General features: G+C 40.5%; 1 protein-coding gene across 2 annotated transcripts in view; it reads right to left on the bottom strand.

Annotated features, from left to right (window-relative positions):
- PREP (prolyl endopeptidase) overlaps positions 1-20,673 on the bottom strand; it is a 156,972-nt gene that overhangs the window by 60,947 nt on the left and 75,352 nt on the right. For both annotated transcript variants that reach the window (XM_067546535.1, XM_067546536.1), the window contains 2 exons: positions 19,312-19,503; positions 4,212-4,409 (listed from right to left, as the gene is read on the bottom strand). In XM_067546535.1, the coding sequence (XP_067402636.1) occupies positions 4,212-4,409; positions 19,312-19,503 (390 nt within the window). The remainder of the gene's footprint in view (positions 1-4,211; positions 4,410-19,311; positions 19,504-20,673) is intronic.

The following is a 20,673-nucleotide window of genomic DNA, read 5'->3' on the forward strand; positions in this document are numbered from 1 at the left end:
TGATAAAAAGCTGGAATGACAAATCTAACAGAATTCAGATAATGGAAAGATTTAGGAATCTACTTGCAAACATGGTGGGTTAATAGATTACACCAATGTAATTGAACAGAATTTGGCCTAATACATTCACTTAGGGCCTGAGCCTGCAAACACTTAAGCACGTGAATAATTTTACTCATTGAGAAAGACCACTGAAATCAGTGGAATTACTCATATGAGTAGAATTACAAATGGATAAGCACCTGACTAGAGCCCTATAAATCCGCGGACCATTTCTTGTGGATTGCAGTCAGATGGTCACAGAGGTCAGGACCACTGAACGTTTATGGAATGGGTAAAGCCATGTTTCACCTAGCCCTGCTCCTAGGGGAAAATGGATGGAAAAGTCACTGTGCACCTGCATAAGGGCCAGGCAGGATCTGGTTTTTAGATTGTAATCTCCTTTTCTAGGATCTAATCCTGCAAAAACTTAAGCACGTGTTTAAATTCTCTGCTCTCATTCTGAGTTCTCTAAACGTCCCAAAAAGATAAATTCTTTCCCAATGCTCTCCAACATGGTCAGTTGATAGGAAGGGACAAGGATGGTCTTGTTGCCGAGGAACTGAACTGAACTGTGATGTGAGATATCTGGGTTAAATTCCCAAACTTCTTGTGTGATTTTGGACAACCACTTAGTCTTTCTGTGTCCCTGTTCCTCAGCTGTAAAAGAGGGATAAAGTATTTCCTTTCTGTCACTCTTTGTTTGTCTTGTCTATTCAGATTGTATGCTTATCTGGACAGAGTCTTAACATACGTTTGTACAGTCCCTATCAAAATGGGGCCTCAAGTCTTTGTTGGGAATCCTAGCGGCTAGTGTGATACAAATAAACACAATGTCAACAGCAAGTAGTCAATATCCTTCAAGCTAAGACACAGGATCACTCTGTCAAAATCTGGAAACAAAACAGGATGGGTGTCAAATCTAGGATAGGGCCTTTTGTAAAATCTTTTATTCTGAACAAGTGGCTCACTGACATTTTGAATTTAGAAAAACTAAGATTAAAGAGGAAAACACAGTGTAAGGGCATGAGACTAAGAGAGAGAACAAGATTTAGATTCTGTTTACTGAATTAGATATGGAAGTACCAGGACATACTACTTTTTATGATTTCTTCTCTCAAATAGGTACAATATCATCCACACTGAGAGAAGTGCTCAGTGTCAGAGTATAAATAGCAGTGGCTGAGAGTGCAACTGTAGTACAGAGCGAATAAGTGGAACAAATAGTATACTGACTAACTTGACAACATTGCCAAAAATAAGATGCACATAGCCAGCTTGCAGATTCTCTTGGCTACTCTCAGCACAGTACATTAATACAAAGTGAGTTTGAATCTAACAAACATTCAATACTAGCTCTCCCTACCTATCCACAAAGAAGAAATAATACAAGACTTAATTATATCAGATGATTAAAGGACAGAAACGTATGATTTGAGTATCAATAAGAAAATATAACTATTCCTAACCCAAGTTGCTTCTCCCACCCTAAACACAATACTGTATTAACATGTAGTGGTATAAGTGAAAAAGCAGGGACCATTTAAACAGCAGGCAGCTCAAAAAAGGAAAAGCAGCAAGAAATCTAAAAAAACCCTTCAATGACATAATTTACTTACAAAACAACCCCCAACTAGTGATATTTCTCTCCCAGTTTCTCTGGCTATCTCTACGAACAATTTTGCTTCCTACTCTGAACCCTTTCATTTTACACTGGGACAAAGGTGCTGTTTATTTCACAAGCTAATAACGGGCTCTTCCAGAAATAACAGAACATGGTTTTGCCTGACAGAAGCTTACAGGCCTTTTGGGACTTTTGCTTTTATTAACACTCACGATGAGTCATCTCATTCTGCACTCGTCATCCTTCCCCATCTTATCCAGCAGTTATTTAGTTTACATCGCTAAGCCAGTATGCACAGCCTTGTTCTCCAGTCTGTTGACGTAACTTCAAGATTTTACTTGCATGATCTTTCTGGTTGAAGCTGGTGAGGTTTTTCTTTCTGGCTCCACACTCAATTATCAACATTCCCAACACCTCCACTCATGTTGAGAGCATATATTCAGATTGGTTCCAATCTGCGCACACAGTCTTCCCTGCCTCTCTTTTTCATGCTTGAAACTGAGAAAAAGGGGTGTTGTGAAAGAAAAACTCATTTTAAGAAAAAAGAGTTCATGTGTCGTGGATTAATTTCTCTTCCTCTAGTGTAAAACGTCGGGAGAATTTGGATGACAAAATGAAAAGATTACTTTTTAGGGCACTGGGAGAGGAAGAAGCCCACTGACAGTAATCCCATTCTGAAAGGTCTTTCCTTTTGGATGAAAATGATGCCTTTTGCAAACAAGCCATGCTCCATCCCAGATATTTTGGGTTTTTTAAATAAAAAAGGCAATTGCACAACTTCCTCTCAGGCTAATGAAGTCCACTTCTTATGGATATAAGGACATGCACATTGTCTTCTATTGCAGCACATGCATAGATATTATTGTCTGTGTAAAAATTATAGTTCATTATTGAAGTGTGGTGTATAGCAAGGACTATTTGCAGAAAAAATATAGTGTAAGTTTGGAAGCAAAGACCTTCGTGATCAGTTTTTAGCCAGTAAGTTTGCCTTTAGAATACATCAGTATTTTGCTAAGGACCTTAGTTCTCCCTCTTCCCCCAATTTGCTATTCCAGGGATTAACTTCTGCTTCACTTTTTGGTAATCAAGAAAATGCAGTAAAATCAAAATATGTTTGGCCGCATGGTGTGTTTATATCACTTTGGAGGCTCTGTTGGATTAATTTATTTGCTTAGGATCTGATTTACTGTGCACATACAGCTCCCTTTTTAATCAATGAGAGTTATGGATGCTCAGTAACTCCGAAAGTCAGGACTCTACATAGTGACTGAAGGGTATCCCACAGTACTGTGTCACACACAAAAGGTTTTTGGAGTAAATTCTGTCTGGTCAACTGTAAACTGCCACTAGTTAGAGATAATCAGAATGCCTCCTGTGTATTACTTCAACAAGTGCAGAGCAGAAACTGGGATAAGTGCAAAGTTATGAGTTTTAACAATTTCTCCAGATCCAAATAAAAGTAGCGACTTGATTTTTTTGTTATTCAGAAGAAAGAAGTTTGGGTCAGTAGCACATCATGGACCATCCAAAGAAACTGGAGATGGGACACTGGACTGGGTGAGGCGAAGCTCTGAGATGGTAATGAGAATTCTCTCTAAAGGGTGCTTGGCTGGCTGGTTCTTGCTTACATGCTCAGGGTTTATGGGATTAGGATGGAATTTTCTCCCAGGACAGATAAGCAGAAAAAATGCAAGGTCACTGCCATTCTCTGCAGCATGGGATGCTGGTCGCTTACCAAGATCATTTGGGTCTTTCTCATTTAATCAATTCCTACCATTGCAGGAACCGTGGCCATTGGTGCACCTTGATCCTACTACTATCTGCCTGTGGCAAACAATAGTTTAGTCTCTTGAGGGCTATTATACTTTGGTCTAATTTTGGTTGTTGGGCTTAGTGTGCAGGTGCTCCTATTTGTGTTCAGCGAAGTGGGCGGGCACAAGCTTTCACAAGCCCACCCACTGATAAAGGCCCCTCCCCCACCCTAAGGGGTGGACTCACTGGGCCCGGGACTCAACTGATTAGTGTGCAGGTGATGGGTGGCATTGGTGGCCTATAATAAACATGAGGTCATGCTAGATGATCTGGTGGTCCCTTCTTGCCTTAAACTCTATGACAACTTATTAGCTATCTGTGAGTTGGTCAAAAGGTATTATTTCACATGACTTTGCAGCTCTGGTCCAAAAACATTCCTACAGCCTCTAAGCGGTGCTATTAGAGCAACACTAATGCCCTTCTTTAGGAGGACAGAATGAGCAAGAAGTTGCAATTTTCCAGAGAATTCTTTGTAATCTTGAGTAATTTCTGTATCCAGATCTCCAAAGTATTAACTCTCTGTAGATTCACGATATCCAAGAGTCTTCACCATTAACAGATTTTAAATCCACAGTCCAAACAACTACACAATATTTGGGGAAAGCACCTTTTTCTACGTCTCTAAAGATCAAGCCACAATTCAATCTCATTACTGGTACAGTAACTATTAAACTAAAGATCCATTGGGCAGGTCCCTTGTAAAAGGAGTAATACCTGAGGAAACAAACAACTTTACCTGGAGATAAAAAGGACGTAAACTGATAAAATATTTCAGTGTCCTTTTTTTGGCCACTATATCCCACAATGCTGCCGACTTCCAAAGGAAAAGTCTTGAGATGTGCGCCTGTTGCTAGATCATGAAGTTGTAGAACATTCTTCACATCATGCAGATAACATAAAACCAGGAAGTTGGACCTAACACAAGCAACCCATTCTGTAAAAGGGGTAAAAGAAAAAAAGTAAAGTGAAACAAAATCCTCAAACTACTGTGCGAACAAGTAGTTAAATATAACAGAACCTTAAAAATTGCTTTAAAAACATACAAAACCACTTATGGCATCTATCTGATTAAAATTCTGAAAGCTTCAAAGGTTCCTTGCAGCTATGAGAATAAACAGTTCTTCAAAATATCAGCAAAAGTTATATATAAATATGAAAGACAAGATACCAGGAAAGTGCTGTAATATTCATAAAACTTACATTCTTAGAACATACATTATAAAAATTTATTTTTCAAATTCTTTCCAATTAATGTACACAAATTAATAAAGGTGTTTCTGTATTCAGTGTTTAATGGTTTATGTTAATATCGTATGTCCAGTGTTTCAAAGCTATATCAGACACAAAAGTACTGTTAAAATTTACAATTTTTTCTTCATAAAAAGGCAATCTTTCTAACAAGAATATATCAGGAAATTAATTATGGGCGCATACGAGACTGAAAACTAAACCATAGCTTTTGTGCAAATAAAATTAATAAGAATGAAAAGGCAAACTACTTTGTATAGTAAATAGACATTTTTGTATCTTTTAACGGATTCAGTAGACTATTCTTATGAATAAGAATACTACTCAGCGTGAGTAAGGATGCAGAATGGAACCCCAAGCTAGTGTTCTGAGAACACTTATGTTATGAAGTTAAGACAAAAATCAAATACTTCTTTTTCAGATGATTAATATTTTAATATTGAAAAGTACTAAACCTTTAAGTATGAAAAGCAAGTGATTTTGAAGTATACAGATTAAAGGACAAAAGCTAATTTTTAGTTATACTGTTACTTTGATATTGTTAAAATATATCAAGTAATGTTGGAGGTAAAAGAAAAACCTAAGCATTTAGAAGTAAAGAAATATAAATATTCAAACATCTTCACACTTCATATAATCTCTTAAAATGTACAAATGTAAAATATTACATTGCAGATTGAAAAAACACCTTTTAACTGTCCCTGTGCTTCCAATGAGTCTAAGCATGAACCAGAAATCCTCTTACAACCATCCAGCATGCACCACATACATTTCCAACATGGGCTACAAACTTTCACAAATCCTCACCACACCGCAACATGTAACCAACAGACCCTTTTGCAGTTCATTCACCTGTTATGGGGTACATACACAGACTGCTTATGTATATTGGCTTTCACATTATAAATTCTGAGAGGCAGGAACAGTCATTTATCATGGTTGTACAATACGTATCACAATGAGTACCAACCTGGTTGAGGCCCGTAGGTATCACCAGAATATAAAAGTTAATTTCTGAACAAACATATAATATAAGGCTAGTACAGTGTTTAGGACCTCCTACATAGAGCTAGACAGGAACTTAAATTTCCATCCCGTGGAAAATTTTGCATTTCTGGAAAAAGAAAAAAAAAATTCTAAATTGGAACAAAATCAGAAATGCAAAATTTCCTACAGGATGGAAATTTTGAAAAATTCAGTTTCAGAAGAACCTAAATGGAATTTCTGGGCTGGTAATCCTGCAGAATGTTTCAACTCTATTGAACCAGCATTTTTGGACAAGAAAAAAGCATCAATGCAATAATGGCAATATTCTACTTCTGGCAGCACAAGTAGTTGTCACTCGATACAAATATGGGCTGTGAAAGTGAAATTTGTGTTCCTAGTAGACAACGTACTTCTATAACTAGAATACTCTCCAATTTATATTAAAAATGTTGTGAATCTTAAAGTTGATAAGATGATGTATAAAGGGCTCCACAGATCAACCTCAGAATTGGGTACAACACAACATGCACGCAAAAACATTTCACATATATCAAACAAAAGCTCTCCATTTTAAAATACAGTTGTGACAATCACTGATTCCTCACTGATTAACTGGCTACACAATGTATTTTGATAGATTGTTTCAATACCTGTTAAAATTAATTAGATTTTTTCTTCCACCAAATTTCCCTTTTCTTAAAAAGCATTTTAATTTTCCAGGGCAGAGGCACCTGTTTTCCACTGATGTCTCCTACAAATACGGAGGGCATGCTTTGAAGGTGATGATTTTAGCTCTTATTCCCCCTTTACTTTATTTATAACCACATAATATATTAATCTCCACAAGGTGAAGAAAACAGATGACAAAAAAGGGGATTTTCCAAAGTGCCTGAGGAGCACAAGTCCCATGGAAGGTCTTGTCCTCATAAATGCACAGAGCACTTTTGCAAGTCTCTCCCACAATGTATTTACAGAAAATAAATGGTCTACATACAGGTACAGAAAGAGAAAAAAAATCAAACCAGACTTAAAAGAACAGTGAGAGCCTGCATCTAAGTGAAATGCTAAGATATCAAATGAAAATAATGCTAAATTGTTAATGATAACCATTTCTCTATATAAAACCATGAACTGAATTGCAAAGTACAATAGTGTCTCCAATCCTCTAGACAGAGATGAGGGTTAAGAGAACTTCAGCTGTCAAGCTCACAACTGCACCTCTTTTGCGGATATTCCAAGAAAAGCATGTATCCAGAATGCTTTAACCAGTTTCTTTCCACCTCCAGGAAATATCTAGACCGTGTAGCTAGCGAGTTTCCTTTTTAACTGGTATGTAGTTGCCATAATATTTTCTGGCATGTATTTATTAACCTTTACACAAACTATTGTATATGTTACAGCTAAAAGAAAAAGATAAAGCCAGTTATGGACGTTTTAAACAAACCCATACAAAACACATTTTATAACGCTCTTGCACATGGTTGTAGGACTGAACTTGCTGTTAGGATACTGAATGCTGTTTTCCTTGGATGAAATTCTCCCCAAGTGCAAAGTTGTGTTTTCAAGGCCCCCTTGTCCCACTACAGGGGGTGGGAATGTTTATGCAAGGTGAAGGCACGATTGGAAGTGAGCTGTAAGAAGGGCTACACAACACTGAATTCTGCAGGTCCAGTGACTCAAAGCCACTACAGAGGGAACACAGAACTGTGTTGCAACTCTATACCCTGCCTGTACATTGGGGTTTGTGTGGATTTTGTCACAACCAATCTACAAGGTGTTCCCAGCACTGAGCTGTTTTTTTCCAAGCTTTGGAGAGAGGCGTAAGGTAGAATTTTACTCATGAACAACGTCTGGGAAACTGGGCTAGGAAATACATCAACTGTTCCTGTTTAGGAGAGATCGTCCAGACCATATATTTATAAATGTGTGTTGATAGTTTCCGAAAGATCCTCTTTAGTACAGTGGATTTCACTGGGATCAAAGCTGTGTCAACAAAATTTCTCTCCTAATAATTTTTAGATGGTTTTAGGTACAGAGTGTTGAATACTTTCATGTCAAAAACCCATCCTAAAAGCTTAAGATACTGAAATTCGTGCTGACCCTTTATTTTTGCGGTGCTAGACACAGCATGTCAAGCAATCCAACTGTACAGATGCATATTGACATCTGCATGCTGAATAACTGATGGAGAAGGAAAGAAAACCAAAATGAAGACAGATCTATGTGTAAATAAATCCTAAGAGGAAACATCAAACTCAGTTCCTGAGCAAGCACATGTCCCAACCCCATTAATGAGTATACATTTTGATGGAACTTCAAAGCTTGAGTTCAAAGACAGCTGCTAGTGTGTAATTTTGCTCTCTTCTGCAATCACAGACAACAACATCCATAAAACTCAGCCTGTATTTTAGAGTAACAGTCATGCTTGTAGAACTCATGGAAAATAACATTTTCCCCCACTACAATAACCTAGAGTTATTTATATGTAGGAAGACCTGCAAATACAATATTAACAGTTTACAGAATAAAGCATTTATTAATTGTACATCATCAAGTATACCATAAATGGCCCTATTTAACAAACATAAAAAGGAGGCAAAGGAACACCCTAAAATAAGATCCTGACACTTTTCAGGTCAGTGGCAAACCCCCCACTGACTTCAACAAGGCTAGGATTGTACCCCTAGTCTCAGACATCCCATGCTGAAGTTAGTCCTGAAGTTAGTCCTGCTTTGAGCAGGGGGTTGGATTAGATGACCTCCTGAGGTCCCTTCCAACTCTAATATTCTATGCTTCCTTACACTTGTGAGAGAGGAAAAAAGTTATTCTGAAGCTGCAAACAATGGGGAACTAAGCCTTTCAAGAAACCGAGGGCTACTCTTTTGTCAATCGTGACTGGTGCAGGTTTGCCATGGTATCTCTTGAGAAAAAAGCCATGACGTACCTGTGATAGCCCTGGTCATGAAAAGCCAGACAAAGATTTCAGTCAGAGATGCACTTTGGACTATAACATCGCCTCCAGTCTGTGGCTAATGGACTGTGTCTTGGTCTGAGCATGCTCTGGTCCTGTGAGCATCTGAGAGGCGGCTCAGAGTTGTTGCTAGGAGATTCTGGGGCTAAACCACATCCCCAGCTACTGACTGTTTTCCACTACAAGCTCACCAATCTGGTCCTTTGGGTTGCTGCCAATTCCCTGCTCCCTACTAGCCTTCTGTGCAATTCACAGTGTATTTTCTTAAGGCTCTGAACAAAGTTTGCATAACTGTTCCTCAAGAACATTCATGCATCCATTCACTCACCCACTTTCCATTTGCATGCAAAACTCCCAAGCGTGTAAAGTCATGGATATTTTTAAAGACAACATGAAAGTAATGGAATGCATAAATCTCCTGGTATTTGAAATAAACATATAGTTAATTACTCACAGAGATTACAATCCTTTCTCATCAGGATCAACCATTTTGTGAACCTGATTCCAAAGTTTGATCTTGTTCTCTGACCTAGTTTTGCAATAACCTTACTTTTGTTGGAATATATTTGATTATTATAGATTTTTTTGTTTTCAGATCTTGTCTCTCTATTGCAATGCACTATATACTGAAAAGCACTGAATAAATAAGCTCCGCAAGAATGTACCACACTTTTGTTACACGTTGCACTTAAGTACTATATTGATTGGGCAATGCCCAGAGGTTTAGAAGGGTGCTTTATAGTGAATTTAAATAAAAAATGCAATTAGAAATCTGTGTTATACAAACATCAAAATAATGACAGAAAGGTTATTTTATTACCAAACTTTGCCAAAAAACCCAAAATGCCTACAGTGCAAGGCTTAGGCATTTATGTTAATAGGTTCCAAATCTGAAGCTTAAAACTGAAGGGAAAAAGCGATAAAATAAATAACATTTTGCACTTGTATAGAATCTTCTACCTGAGGGAATAAAAGCATTTTAAAAATATTGAATTAAGGCTTACAACTTCTTGTGAGGTAAGGAAATGTTGCTATCCTCATTTTGTAGATGGGGAAACTGAGGCACAAAGATGTTAACTGTGTTGCTTAAGGTCACTTAAGTCTATGACAGCCAGGAACATAACTCATCTCTGAGTCCTAAGTCTTAAATTACAACGTAAAAATAGCACCTTTTTAGTCAATAGACCCATTCAAACATTTGTATTCAGAGTCCGTCACAGTTATAGAGCTAGCTGCACCTCTGTCCCCTCTCTAGTCTCCCAGATTGCAGCCCCACCATTGAATTAACTCAATATATACATACAATAAACACCACAAGACCAGGTCAAGATACAGTATTTAGAAATTATTACAGGCAACTATAAACCCATCAGAGTCCTATCTATTCAATTCTATTTAATGACTGCTCTTTATTCTTGGTAGCCCTGCAAAGCCAACATATCTAGCTATGACTGAATGAACAGAGCCCCCTATTCAGGCTTGTGTATTATCAAAATAATACTTTAGTTTCAACCAGTTACACCTGAAGCCAGCAGTGTCACACAGGTGTAAGTGAAGTACTAATCTGGCCTGCAGAACCTTTATTTATAGTGCAGATGCACATGATGGAACAAACCCTGCTTTACTCTCATAGTGCAAGCTGAATTTCTTGCAAGGTTGTCAGTAAAGAGGAGCTGGGGAAAACAAAACAGTAAAACAACCGCCACTGCTTCACCTCAGCACATCAGATTCAGTGTCACACTTGCAGACAATAAAACATGGAGCCCTATGGAACCATTTTTAAAGTAACTCTACCCTCTCTTCTGAGTTGCAACGTATACCTGCTTTGGAAGCTTCCTACAATCTGTTTCTTACGCAGCCTTTGCTTAGGGGCAAGTAATTGGGGCCCCAGGTATGCTCCAAAAAGGGAGGAATCCTCCTACACACATTCAAGACAGGGAGCAAAGCCATTCCACAATTTGTGCTCCGGACTAAGGGCTGAAATACATTCTATGGCTTTATTGCCCACTCTCCTTCCCTCCGTTGCTGGTGAAGGGCCAAAGGTTTAGGCAGTGGACTATCATCTGGCCTGGCCCTTTCCTCCAATAAGCTCCTATATGACAGACGCAGGGAGTTCCTAAGAGCACAGCTAAATTCAGCAGATTTTGACAAAAATCAAGGATCTCACCCAAAAAAATGAACAATATTTTGTCAAAAGGATAGTATGAAAATCCTGCAGGAGTCATACAATGACAGTCAAGTATTCAGGGGGGGGGGAATTAGCTTTCCCCCATGTCTCACTATCTCACTGCCAGTTCCCAGCAGTAAAAAACTAGCATAACCTGCTCAAATAGCACATTGTATCTTCCTCTCTGTTCTTACAGCGCCTAGCGTGATGGGGTCATGATCCTGAGTACGACCTTTGGGAGCTATCATAATATATTTTTATGTAAGTATTTTTTAAAAAAGAAATACTTTTAGAGGCGGACACACTGGTGGCAAGGGAGCATTAATTCCTTACCCCAAAACAGAGAAGACACCAAGCTGAGGGATGTGTGGAGGAGAGATAATCTGATTCCATACTGAACTCACCTTGCTGTGGTTAAACAAACTCTTTGGGATATAAGATCTCATATTGTTCCAAGATCCCTCTGATGAATGACTTCTGCACATGTAACTCTACCTTTCTTGGCTTTTAAACCTGCACTTTAATATTAATTTACAAACATTTGTCAAGATTTAGACTCTCTGAGAATTAAATGTAATACTATACCAATGCCCTCCATTTTGGGGGTATGGGTGAGAATGCATCTCATGGCAAATGCAGATGTCCTGGTGCCCTTCCTTAATCATTTTCATTTTTAAATAGTTGTCATTTGTTCTTTTCTGCTTGGTTCACAGATTAGAGTTCTAAATTTATCTTTACTTTGTGTGAAGTCCCTGCTGAGAATTAAGTAAACCTTGACAGCGCTTACTGTTTTGGAGAGACTGATTCAAAACAAAAATGCAAATGAATATTCTTTACGCTCTCTGCTTTTAAACATCTGTCATATTTACAACCCCATATTATAGAAATATATTTGTTTTTCCAAAGTTTTATGGAACTCATAATGCAGGACTAGGTTCTCATACACAATGTAAAGCACACAGCAAACTGTACCTGGAGTAGTGGGTCACTAAAGCTAAATTAAATTCACTCTTATCTCTAGGTATGTGTATTTTTTGTTAGTTAGGTCGTTAGCTACACTACAAACACAGTATGACATATTACCTTTTACTTCGTGGAAAATTTTTGCCACTGGAGGACACTGGCAGAGTTTCACATTTATTAATCCTGACTCATAAAATCTATTTCCATTATAATGTGGTGGCTGTTTTTTATGAAATTCAGACTCAGTGCACATCCAGAAAAGGATCATGGAAAGGTAGCAGAATTTGAGTTACAGATTTCCATGAAAAACATTTGTGACTTTCAGCATCAGTTGCTAATGTTTTTGTGAAGTGATTTCTAATACTGTTCATTACATCTGGGTATGAAATCACTATTCTATACAACCAGTTGGACAAGCAGATCTCCCAACCTCTCAAAGCTCATCATCAGAAGCAAGCTCCCCAAAGACCAGGACACCAACTAAAAGCAGCACCATCCCTGACAGAAGAGAAGGTTACTTACTTTCACTGGAGGTTCTTCAAGATGAGTGGTCCCTATTTGGATTCCAGACATGGGAGTGCATGCACGCCATGCGCCGAACTGTTTGTAGTAGTGTCCGTTGACCTGCACGTGTGTCATGCATCAATCTCGTGGTGCATCCAAGACTTTAAGAGGCTGTGCAGGTCAACACTGCTCCAGGTCCCTCTTACAAGCAAGCAAGAGAGCCCGCAGCAGAAGGGATGGAGGGCGGGTATTGGAATTCAAATACGGATCACATATCTTGAAGAACCTCAAGTTACGGTAAGTAACTGTCTCTTCTTCCTCAAGTGATGGTTTCTATATGGATTCCAGATGTGGGTATGTAGCAAGCAATGCTCAGTGTGGAGGTGGGTGCGAGGGCTAACAGGAGGTAACAATCTGCAAGATGGAACAGACAACCATTGCATCGGCGTAGTGAATGGTAAAGGTGTGCACAGAGGACCACATGGCTACGCTACAAATGTGCTACCATGGAACGTCCACGAGGAAGGCCAGCATGGTGGCATGTGCCCGCATGGAGTGGGCCATGACTCCAGGGGGCAGAGGAACATGAGAGAGAGTGTAGCATTCCTTAATGCAATGGGAGATCCACATAGAGAGGTATTGTGAGGTGAGGACACCCCCCAACAGCACTCTGAAATGATGAGGAAGAGTCTGGGTGAGGCCCGAAGGATGCAGGTGCGTTGGAGATAAAAGGCCAGTGCATGGCAGACATTGAGAGAGCATAATGTGCACGCCCTGGGAGAGGTGTGCCGTTTGGGGTAGTAAATTGTAATGTGGATACATTGGTTGAGGTGAAATGGAGAGGCCACCTTAGGGAGAAACTTGGAGTGTAGTTGTAAAGAGACTTTGTCGTTGTGGAAAACAGTAAAGGGTGGGTTGGCCAACATGGCTACCAGCTCGCTAACCTGCCTCGGGGAGGTGATGGTCACTAAAAAGATTACTTTCATAGAGAGTGGGTGAGAGAGCAGGTCGCAAGGGATTTGAAAGGGAGGCCTTGTGAGGGCAGAGAGGACGAGACTGAGGTCCTAAGTGGGGGTGGGCTTCCTCACTCATGGGAAGGTGTTGAGTTGTCCACGGGGAAAGAAGGTGGTGGTCGGATGAGTGAAGATGGAGAAACCACAGGAGTGAGGAAGATGTTCAGCACCGCCAGATAGACACGGACGGAGGAGTGGGCGAGGCTCAACCATCTAAGGTAGAAGGTAGTCGAGGAGGATGAGAATGGAGATGGAGTCCAGAAGGTAACAATGGCAGTGTGCCTGAATGGTGAAACATCACCATTTCACTTGATAGCAGGCCCTGGTAGATGGTCGTCTACTGCACATGAGGATGTCATGCATCGGCATGGAGCATGCCCTGTCTATACGTGAGCCCCAACCAAGCTATCAGGTGGAGTAGGCTTGGATTGGGGTGTTGCAGACAGCCACGTGCCTGTGTGAGGGGATCTGGAAGGTTAGGGAGACGGATCAGGGGGCAGGCAGAGAGGTGGAGAAGGTTCGTGAACCAGTAATGGTGGATCCAAAAGGGGGCTACGAGGATGATCTGCGCCCAGTTGCGCCGCACCTTGCACAGGACTTGCGAGAGCAGGGGGATGGATGGGAAGATGTAGTGGAGTTTGGTGGTCCAGAGCAGGAGAAGGGTGTCGCCCTGGGAGCCTGACCAGAAGGCTCCTCTGGAGCAAAAGAGGGGGAACTTGTGGTTTGCAATGGTCATTTGCAGCGTGGCATTTCCCACTGGCAAAAGACTGAATGGAGTGTGGGATTGTTTAGCTACCATTTGTGATTAGCATAAAAGAACTTGCTGAGCGTGTCCGCCAGGGAGTTGCTGTTGTCTAGGAGATGCATGGCGTGGAGAGTGACTCTGTGCCTGAGGAACCAGTTCCAGAGGTGAATGACCTCCATGCAGAGGGAAAGGGACAAGGCATCACCCTGCTTATTGACATACACAACTGCTGTCACGTTGTCAGAGAACAGTTAGCTGTGCAGGGATCTGAAGAGGGGCAGCAATGCCTGACAGGCAAGGCAGGCAGCCTGCAGTTCCAGGATGTTGATATGCATCCGAGATGTATGACCCTCCAAGTGAGCGCCCCACCTGACGACTGTGGTGAGAGAGGTGCAAAGAGTCGGGGAGTAAATGGGATGCCGGCTAGGACTTTGGAAAGATTGGTCCACCATGTGAGGGAGGCCAGGAGAGAGGGGGGAGAAGGACTGGCTTGCCCAGGTGATCCATCTGTGGCTTGTTGACTGACCAGAGCCACAGTTGAAGGCAGTACATATGCAGGTGGGCATACGGTGTCATAGAGGTGCAGGCCACCATGTAGCCAAGGAGGGAAAGGCACCGGCAGATACACATGCATGGATTGCAATGCAACTGCCTGATGAGGGAGACGAGGGCAGCAAAACAGTCCATTGGGATAAAAGCTTGGCCCATGAGAGAGTCCAGACGTGCCCCAATGAAAGTGAGCATACAGATAGGGCTGAGAGCTGACTTGTCCTCATTGATGCAGATGCCCAGGCCAGTGAGAAGGTCGTGAAGGGTCTGGATAGTGGAGAGGAGACAGCCATGAGATAGTGCAAAGAGGGATAGTCCGGATAAGGGACCATGGAGTGGCTGAGACAACACATATGGGCTGTGGCGACAGTGAAGACCTTCATGAACATGTGGGTGGCAGTGGCGATACCAAAGGGGAGGACCCAAAACTGACAATGAAGTGTCCAACCATGAAACAGAGGAACTTTCAATGAGCTGGGGGGATGTCTATGTGAAAGTATGCATCCTTCATATCGAGAGCTGTGAACCAGGCCCCATGAGGGAGGGATGGGACAATGAGAGGGAGTGGAACCATCTGGAATCACAATTTACATATGAATTTGTTCAGCGATTTGGAATCCAGAATGGGGTGGTGGTCACCCCCCTTTATCAGTACAAGGAAATAAAGGGAGTAGAACCCAAAGCCACAGTGGTGATGCGCAACACATTCTATGGCGCCCTTCCAGAGGATAGTGTCTGCTTCCTCTCAGAAGAGACTGTGGTTGGAGGGATCGCCATGGCCACAATAGGGTGGGCGACGAGGGGGGAAGGAGAGGAACTCTGTCAGGTACCTCTGGTGAACCATGTCCAGCACCCAAGGATTGGTGGTAACTGTGCCCCAATTGTGGGCAAACAGGGCAAGATGGCCACCAAAGACGATCTGGGGTGCCATAGGAGAGGTCGAGGGAAGTTTGTGGGTCTCGGGGAAAGAGTTAGAATGGTTGTTTGGAGGGACTTGTGGAAAGGTTGAGATAGTGAAATGGCAGCAGTGGAGTAATGGGGCTGTTGCATGTGTGGGCAACAATAAGACTGCTCCTGTAGGCGTTGCGAGTAGGGCTGGTAGGCGGCATGAGGACAGGGGCAAAAAGATGAGCGCTGCTTCCTGTGGGTTGGAGCCAGGGTATAGAGACCGAGTGACTGGAGGGTGGTACGGTTATCCTTGAGGGAGTGGAGGGATTCGTCTGTTTTGTCACTAAAAAGTTTGTGGAACTATATATAACTAGAAGAAAAGTTATGTATAAATGGAAGGAAAAAAAACGGACAAGTTCTCTTAGAAAACTAAGAGCACTAAGGAACAGATGTTTCAACTCAAGCCATGCAATGATTAGAGGGAACTGCACCAGTGTCGACCTGCACAGTCTCTTAAAGCCTCGGACGCACCACGCGGTCGATGCACAATGCAAATGTGGGTCAATGGACATTACCACAAAGAGTTCCGGCTCCAGTGCATGGACATGTCTGGAATCCATAGAGGGACCATCACTTGAAGAACGACAGGTGCAAAACCACATATCTCCACTGCTACAATGATCAACACACCTTTCAACATCCATGGATCCTACACATGCCTATCACAACATGTGGTATACCTCATCCAGTGCACTAAGTGCCTCAATAACAACAATGTGGGTAAAACCAGACAATCACTATGCTCTTGAATGAACTCAAAAATACCCTATCATCTGTGGGTGAACACTTTTTACAAAGCGATCACTCTATATCTGACCTCTCAGTCCTCATCCTCAAAAGAAACCTGCACAAAACTTTCAAAAGATGAGTCTGGTAGCTTAAATTCATTACTCTTCTAGACGCTAAAAATCATGGACTGAACAGAGACGCTAGGTTTATGATTTATTACAACAATCTGTAAACCACTAACTCCCTTAAATGGTCTCTTACAATATGTGCTAACTACTTATGCTAAACAATCTGTTCCACCTTGCATTTTGCTGTGATGCTGGGAGTACCTTTCCCAAACCTGAAGAAGAGCTCTACGTGGCTCAAAAGCTTGTTTCTCTCACCGACAGAAGTTGGTCCAATAAAAAATATTACCTCACACACTTTGTCTCTCTAAGCAGAAAATACTCATTTAAGGTTTGAATTCTTATACTCATAGATTCTGTAGGAAGTGTTTCATTACCGTGTCATTTTTGTATCAAATAAAATCAAAATCAGTTGATGATAAGGCTTTCAATAAATTATTAACCGTCTTCTGCTATAATTATGTCTTTCCAAACCAAATCTTGGAAGGACTAAAGCAATATGACACAATGGCAGGCTGGTCTTTCTTCACTACAATAGCTTACTCTTTAGGGATGAAGGATTCTGGTTTCATAAGAACTGTAATCTAGTGTTATTTTCTTTCATTCAGAGCTACGTCTCATGGCTCCTTTGGCACAGCGGGATGCAGCCCTTTAATTTACAGGTACCATCATACATAATCAAACTGGTTTAGATTATTTCATTTTAGTGTTGGCTTTAATATAGATTTAATCCCCATTATCTAACTCACCCATTGTAACAATTACTTTACATAGTTGTCTCTATAAAGCTAATACAAAGTACATGTATATTATTGTGAATTGCTGCTCTGCATGCAGGTACAGTGAAATTTTGATTATCCAGACCAGAGTGACCAAAAACTTTTAGTTCTCTGAGGAACGGATATGTCCCCTGAGGTTTGAATTGAAGTGTTCAAGGGATGAAAGCCTTTGCATTTTTAGTTTCTAAAGGCCACTGCCCTCAGTACTCCCATTTATCTGAATGTTTGGTTAGCCAAATGAAATCCTAGTTCTGTTTGAATAGTTGAGGTTGCCAAGTATAATCCCTTAAAGATGTTTTTGATGCACTAAAAACATTGTTGTGTGTATATACACACATACTCAATTTGACTTTGCTTATAGAATGGAATGGAAAAGCTGAAGCAGAAATCTGCTTTGAAACATCCCCTCGTGCTAAAACTAAAAATCAAGGTACAGCACAGGATTTTCATTTCAGAAAAGTAGCAACAAAATGTATTAATGTGCTTCTGCCAAAATCCATAGCATTTGGCCACTGTCAGTCTTTGAGCTATATATTTAACTCAAACCCATGTTTTACATTGCTGTTACCTCTGACTTAACTATTCATAAATCTGTGAATTGTACTTAACGGATGACCAAAATGGAAGATAATTTGTCATTTCTACCTATTATTTATTATACATATAGCACTGACGACGTACTCCGCTCTGCACAAGTAAATGAAGGAGATCCACAAGAGAGTTTATAATCTAAAATAGAGACACAGAGAACTCAATATTTGAGTATAACCAAGCTATGCTTGCCAACTTCGCAATCCCCAAAATCTTGGGGGAGTCAAAGGTCCATTTGACCTTAAGCATAACTTGGAATAGCATAGTCCAGCCACGCTCTATTTTCCCCCCACAACCCTGTATCAGGGACAGAGATGGGAAATGGTGGTGTAGAGCTGGCTATGGTGGTTCTATGTCAGTTAGGGATTCCTCATGCTGAGGGATTACTTTACTGCCCTTTTGTGACACACAGGAGTCAGCGTAGGGCTCAGATATGGCCCAGAGACTGGTGGATACACTGGGAAATCCAAAGGAGGGAATCATCCAGAGTTCTAAAAAAATATTCTCATGAACTCACTGTTTTTGGGTTTCATAGAAGAAGTGATCTAACAGGGATTTGGAAGAGAAGAGAGTGGAGACTGTGTCAGCTGGGATAGAGCAGTCACTGTGAAAGTGTACAGGACTCTATTATTTCACCATAAATGTAAAAAAGCTATGCACAGGAAAATTTGCATAGAATCAGTGAGGGGATCTGAATAAAAACGGGTAAAGAAATGTGGAGAGTTTTCAAACAGCCATTATTATGCTAGTCAGGTAAGTCACAATTACACAATGTATTGTATGGGGGCTGGAGCACCTAAATGCATGAAATGCATCTGTGAAACACTTGGACAAAGATGCATCAGGATAGTGTTTCCCACAATATTTACAATTAATTCAGGCACTTAAATACTAAAGAATTTCCCAAACTGAGTGCATTTTAAAAAAACTTGTGAGCTGGTACAAAATTTGGGAATTTATTGTACTATATCCTTATTTTAATTAGTTGAAATTCAAAAGGTCCTGCTTTGATTTTTCCTTTAAAAAAATAAACCACACATACCTTACCCAACTCCTTCATGCCCTCAAATCCCACCTAGCCTTTCAGCACTCCCAGTTCCTGTCAGCTCCAGAATGATAGATCAAACCTGCGTCTCAAAGTCTGATCCCTGGCTTGTAGCACACTGTACCACTGCTAGGCCAGCTCTTATTGACAAATGTTAAATCAATCTCTACAAAGTCATGAAATGAGGATAATATTATCCTCATTTTACAGATGGTGAAATGAGACACAAAGAGACAAGCAATTTGACCAAGGTCTCGCAGGAAGTCTGCAACAGATGTAGGAACTGAACTTAAATCTCTCAAGTTTCAGTCCAGTGCCTTAATCAAAGTTATCCTTAATCTCAAAAGAATCCCTACAAATGTAAATAGGAAAAAAAGAGGGTCTGAAAGACAAGCCCTTTTCAATAACTAGCAGACTGACTTCACTTGGAAAAAACAAAACAGAACATCTTTCACTTGGTTCATAGTCTTACCTAAAACATCTCTCTCATGCTCAGGGACAAGCACTTTCCATTTGGATTCATCTGAATCACTGAAGTCAATATTGATTAATCGATAATTTGGAGAATGGCGGTTTGTCTTGAAAGTGAACACTGTTCCCTCATTGGTGACATATTCATACTCGCCATCAAAATTGTCTATCAGCTTCACCCATTGAAGAATTCCTGATAAGAAAAAACAAATCATTCATATTAATTCCTTACTCTTTAAACAAGAAACGTTTTATTTTAATACTTTACAATTGTTAGACCTGAAATTTTTAGCCTAACCGAAACCCACAATAATTAACAAGCATGTATTACACAATAAAGTTCTTCTGATTGCACAGTAGCTTCCTTCAGCTACTACAATAATGGCTGTATTACTTATTCCTGCATATCACCACAAACATGCCTTGGGTGAATACTTCATAAATATCAGCAGTGATCTTACCAATACTGAAATGAAATTCCAATGCATTGTTATTTTACAGCATTCGGTAGTTACCAAAGAAAGATCAGACAATGTTAATTAAAAAGTAATCTTTAAAGTTGTAAAAACAACGAGAGTTCTGTGGTACTTTAAAGACTAAGCTTATGCCTACAAAAATTAAATTTGTTAGTCTTTAAAGTGCCACAGAACTTTCGTTGTTTTTGCTGTATACAGACTAACAGGGCTACCCCTCTGGAACTTTAAATTTGCGTGGCATGAATCTCTGATTTTCCTAGAACCTTTTGAAAATGCTTCATTGGGTAAAATAAGGGCAATTTTCTTTTAAATCTGAATTGGATTGATTTAGTCCTGTTGTATAACAACCCTAGAATTGAATAAATTTGAGGATGGGAATGGAGTGTGTGACAGATTCCAATACTTTTCTCTTACATTTTATTATGCTTATATAGGTTTATAGAATTCTAGAAAGAAAAGGAGGCAAGAATGAAACAGATATACAATACTTATGCTATGTCCAGAACCTAACCGATCAATTAGACCAGTGGTTCCCAAACTTTTCTCTGCCATGGCACACCTTGATACCTTTAATTATGTTGAGGCACACCCTCATATAGCCTCCAAATGAACTCATGAATATTCATGAGCCAATTCAGAACTCTTCAAGTAATTTTTCAAAAAATTCCATGGCACACCTGCTCAGATCTGATGGCACCACCGGTGTGCCGTGACACTGAATTAGACTTCTCTTAAATGCAGCATCTGCCATACTGAATTTCAGGTTCCTTATTAAAGTAGAGCTCGGGTGGCCAACCAGTGAGAGACAAAAAGAGTTGCAGTTACCTTGCCCTCAGGCAGCGTGTCAATTTCACTCCCCCTCCTCTCTCTACCACCACAACAGTTTG

The sequence above is a fragment of the Emydura macquarii genome, unplaced genomic scaffold, assembly GCF_026122565.2.
Source record: "Emydura macquarii macquarii isolate MOO-44397 ecotype Brisbane River unplaced genomic scaffold, CSIRO-AGI_Emac_v2 contig_1146, whole genome shotgun sequence".
NCBI lineage: Eukaryota > Metazoa > Chordata > Testudines > Chelidae > Emydura > Emydura macquarii.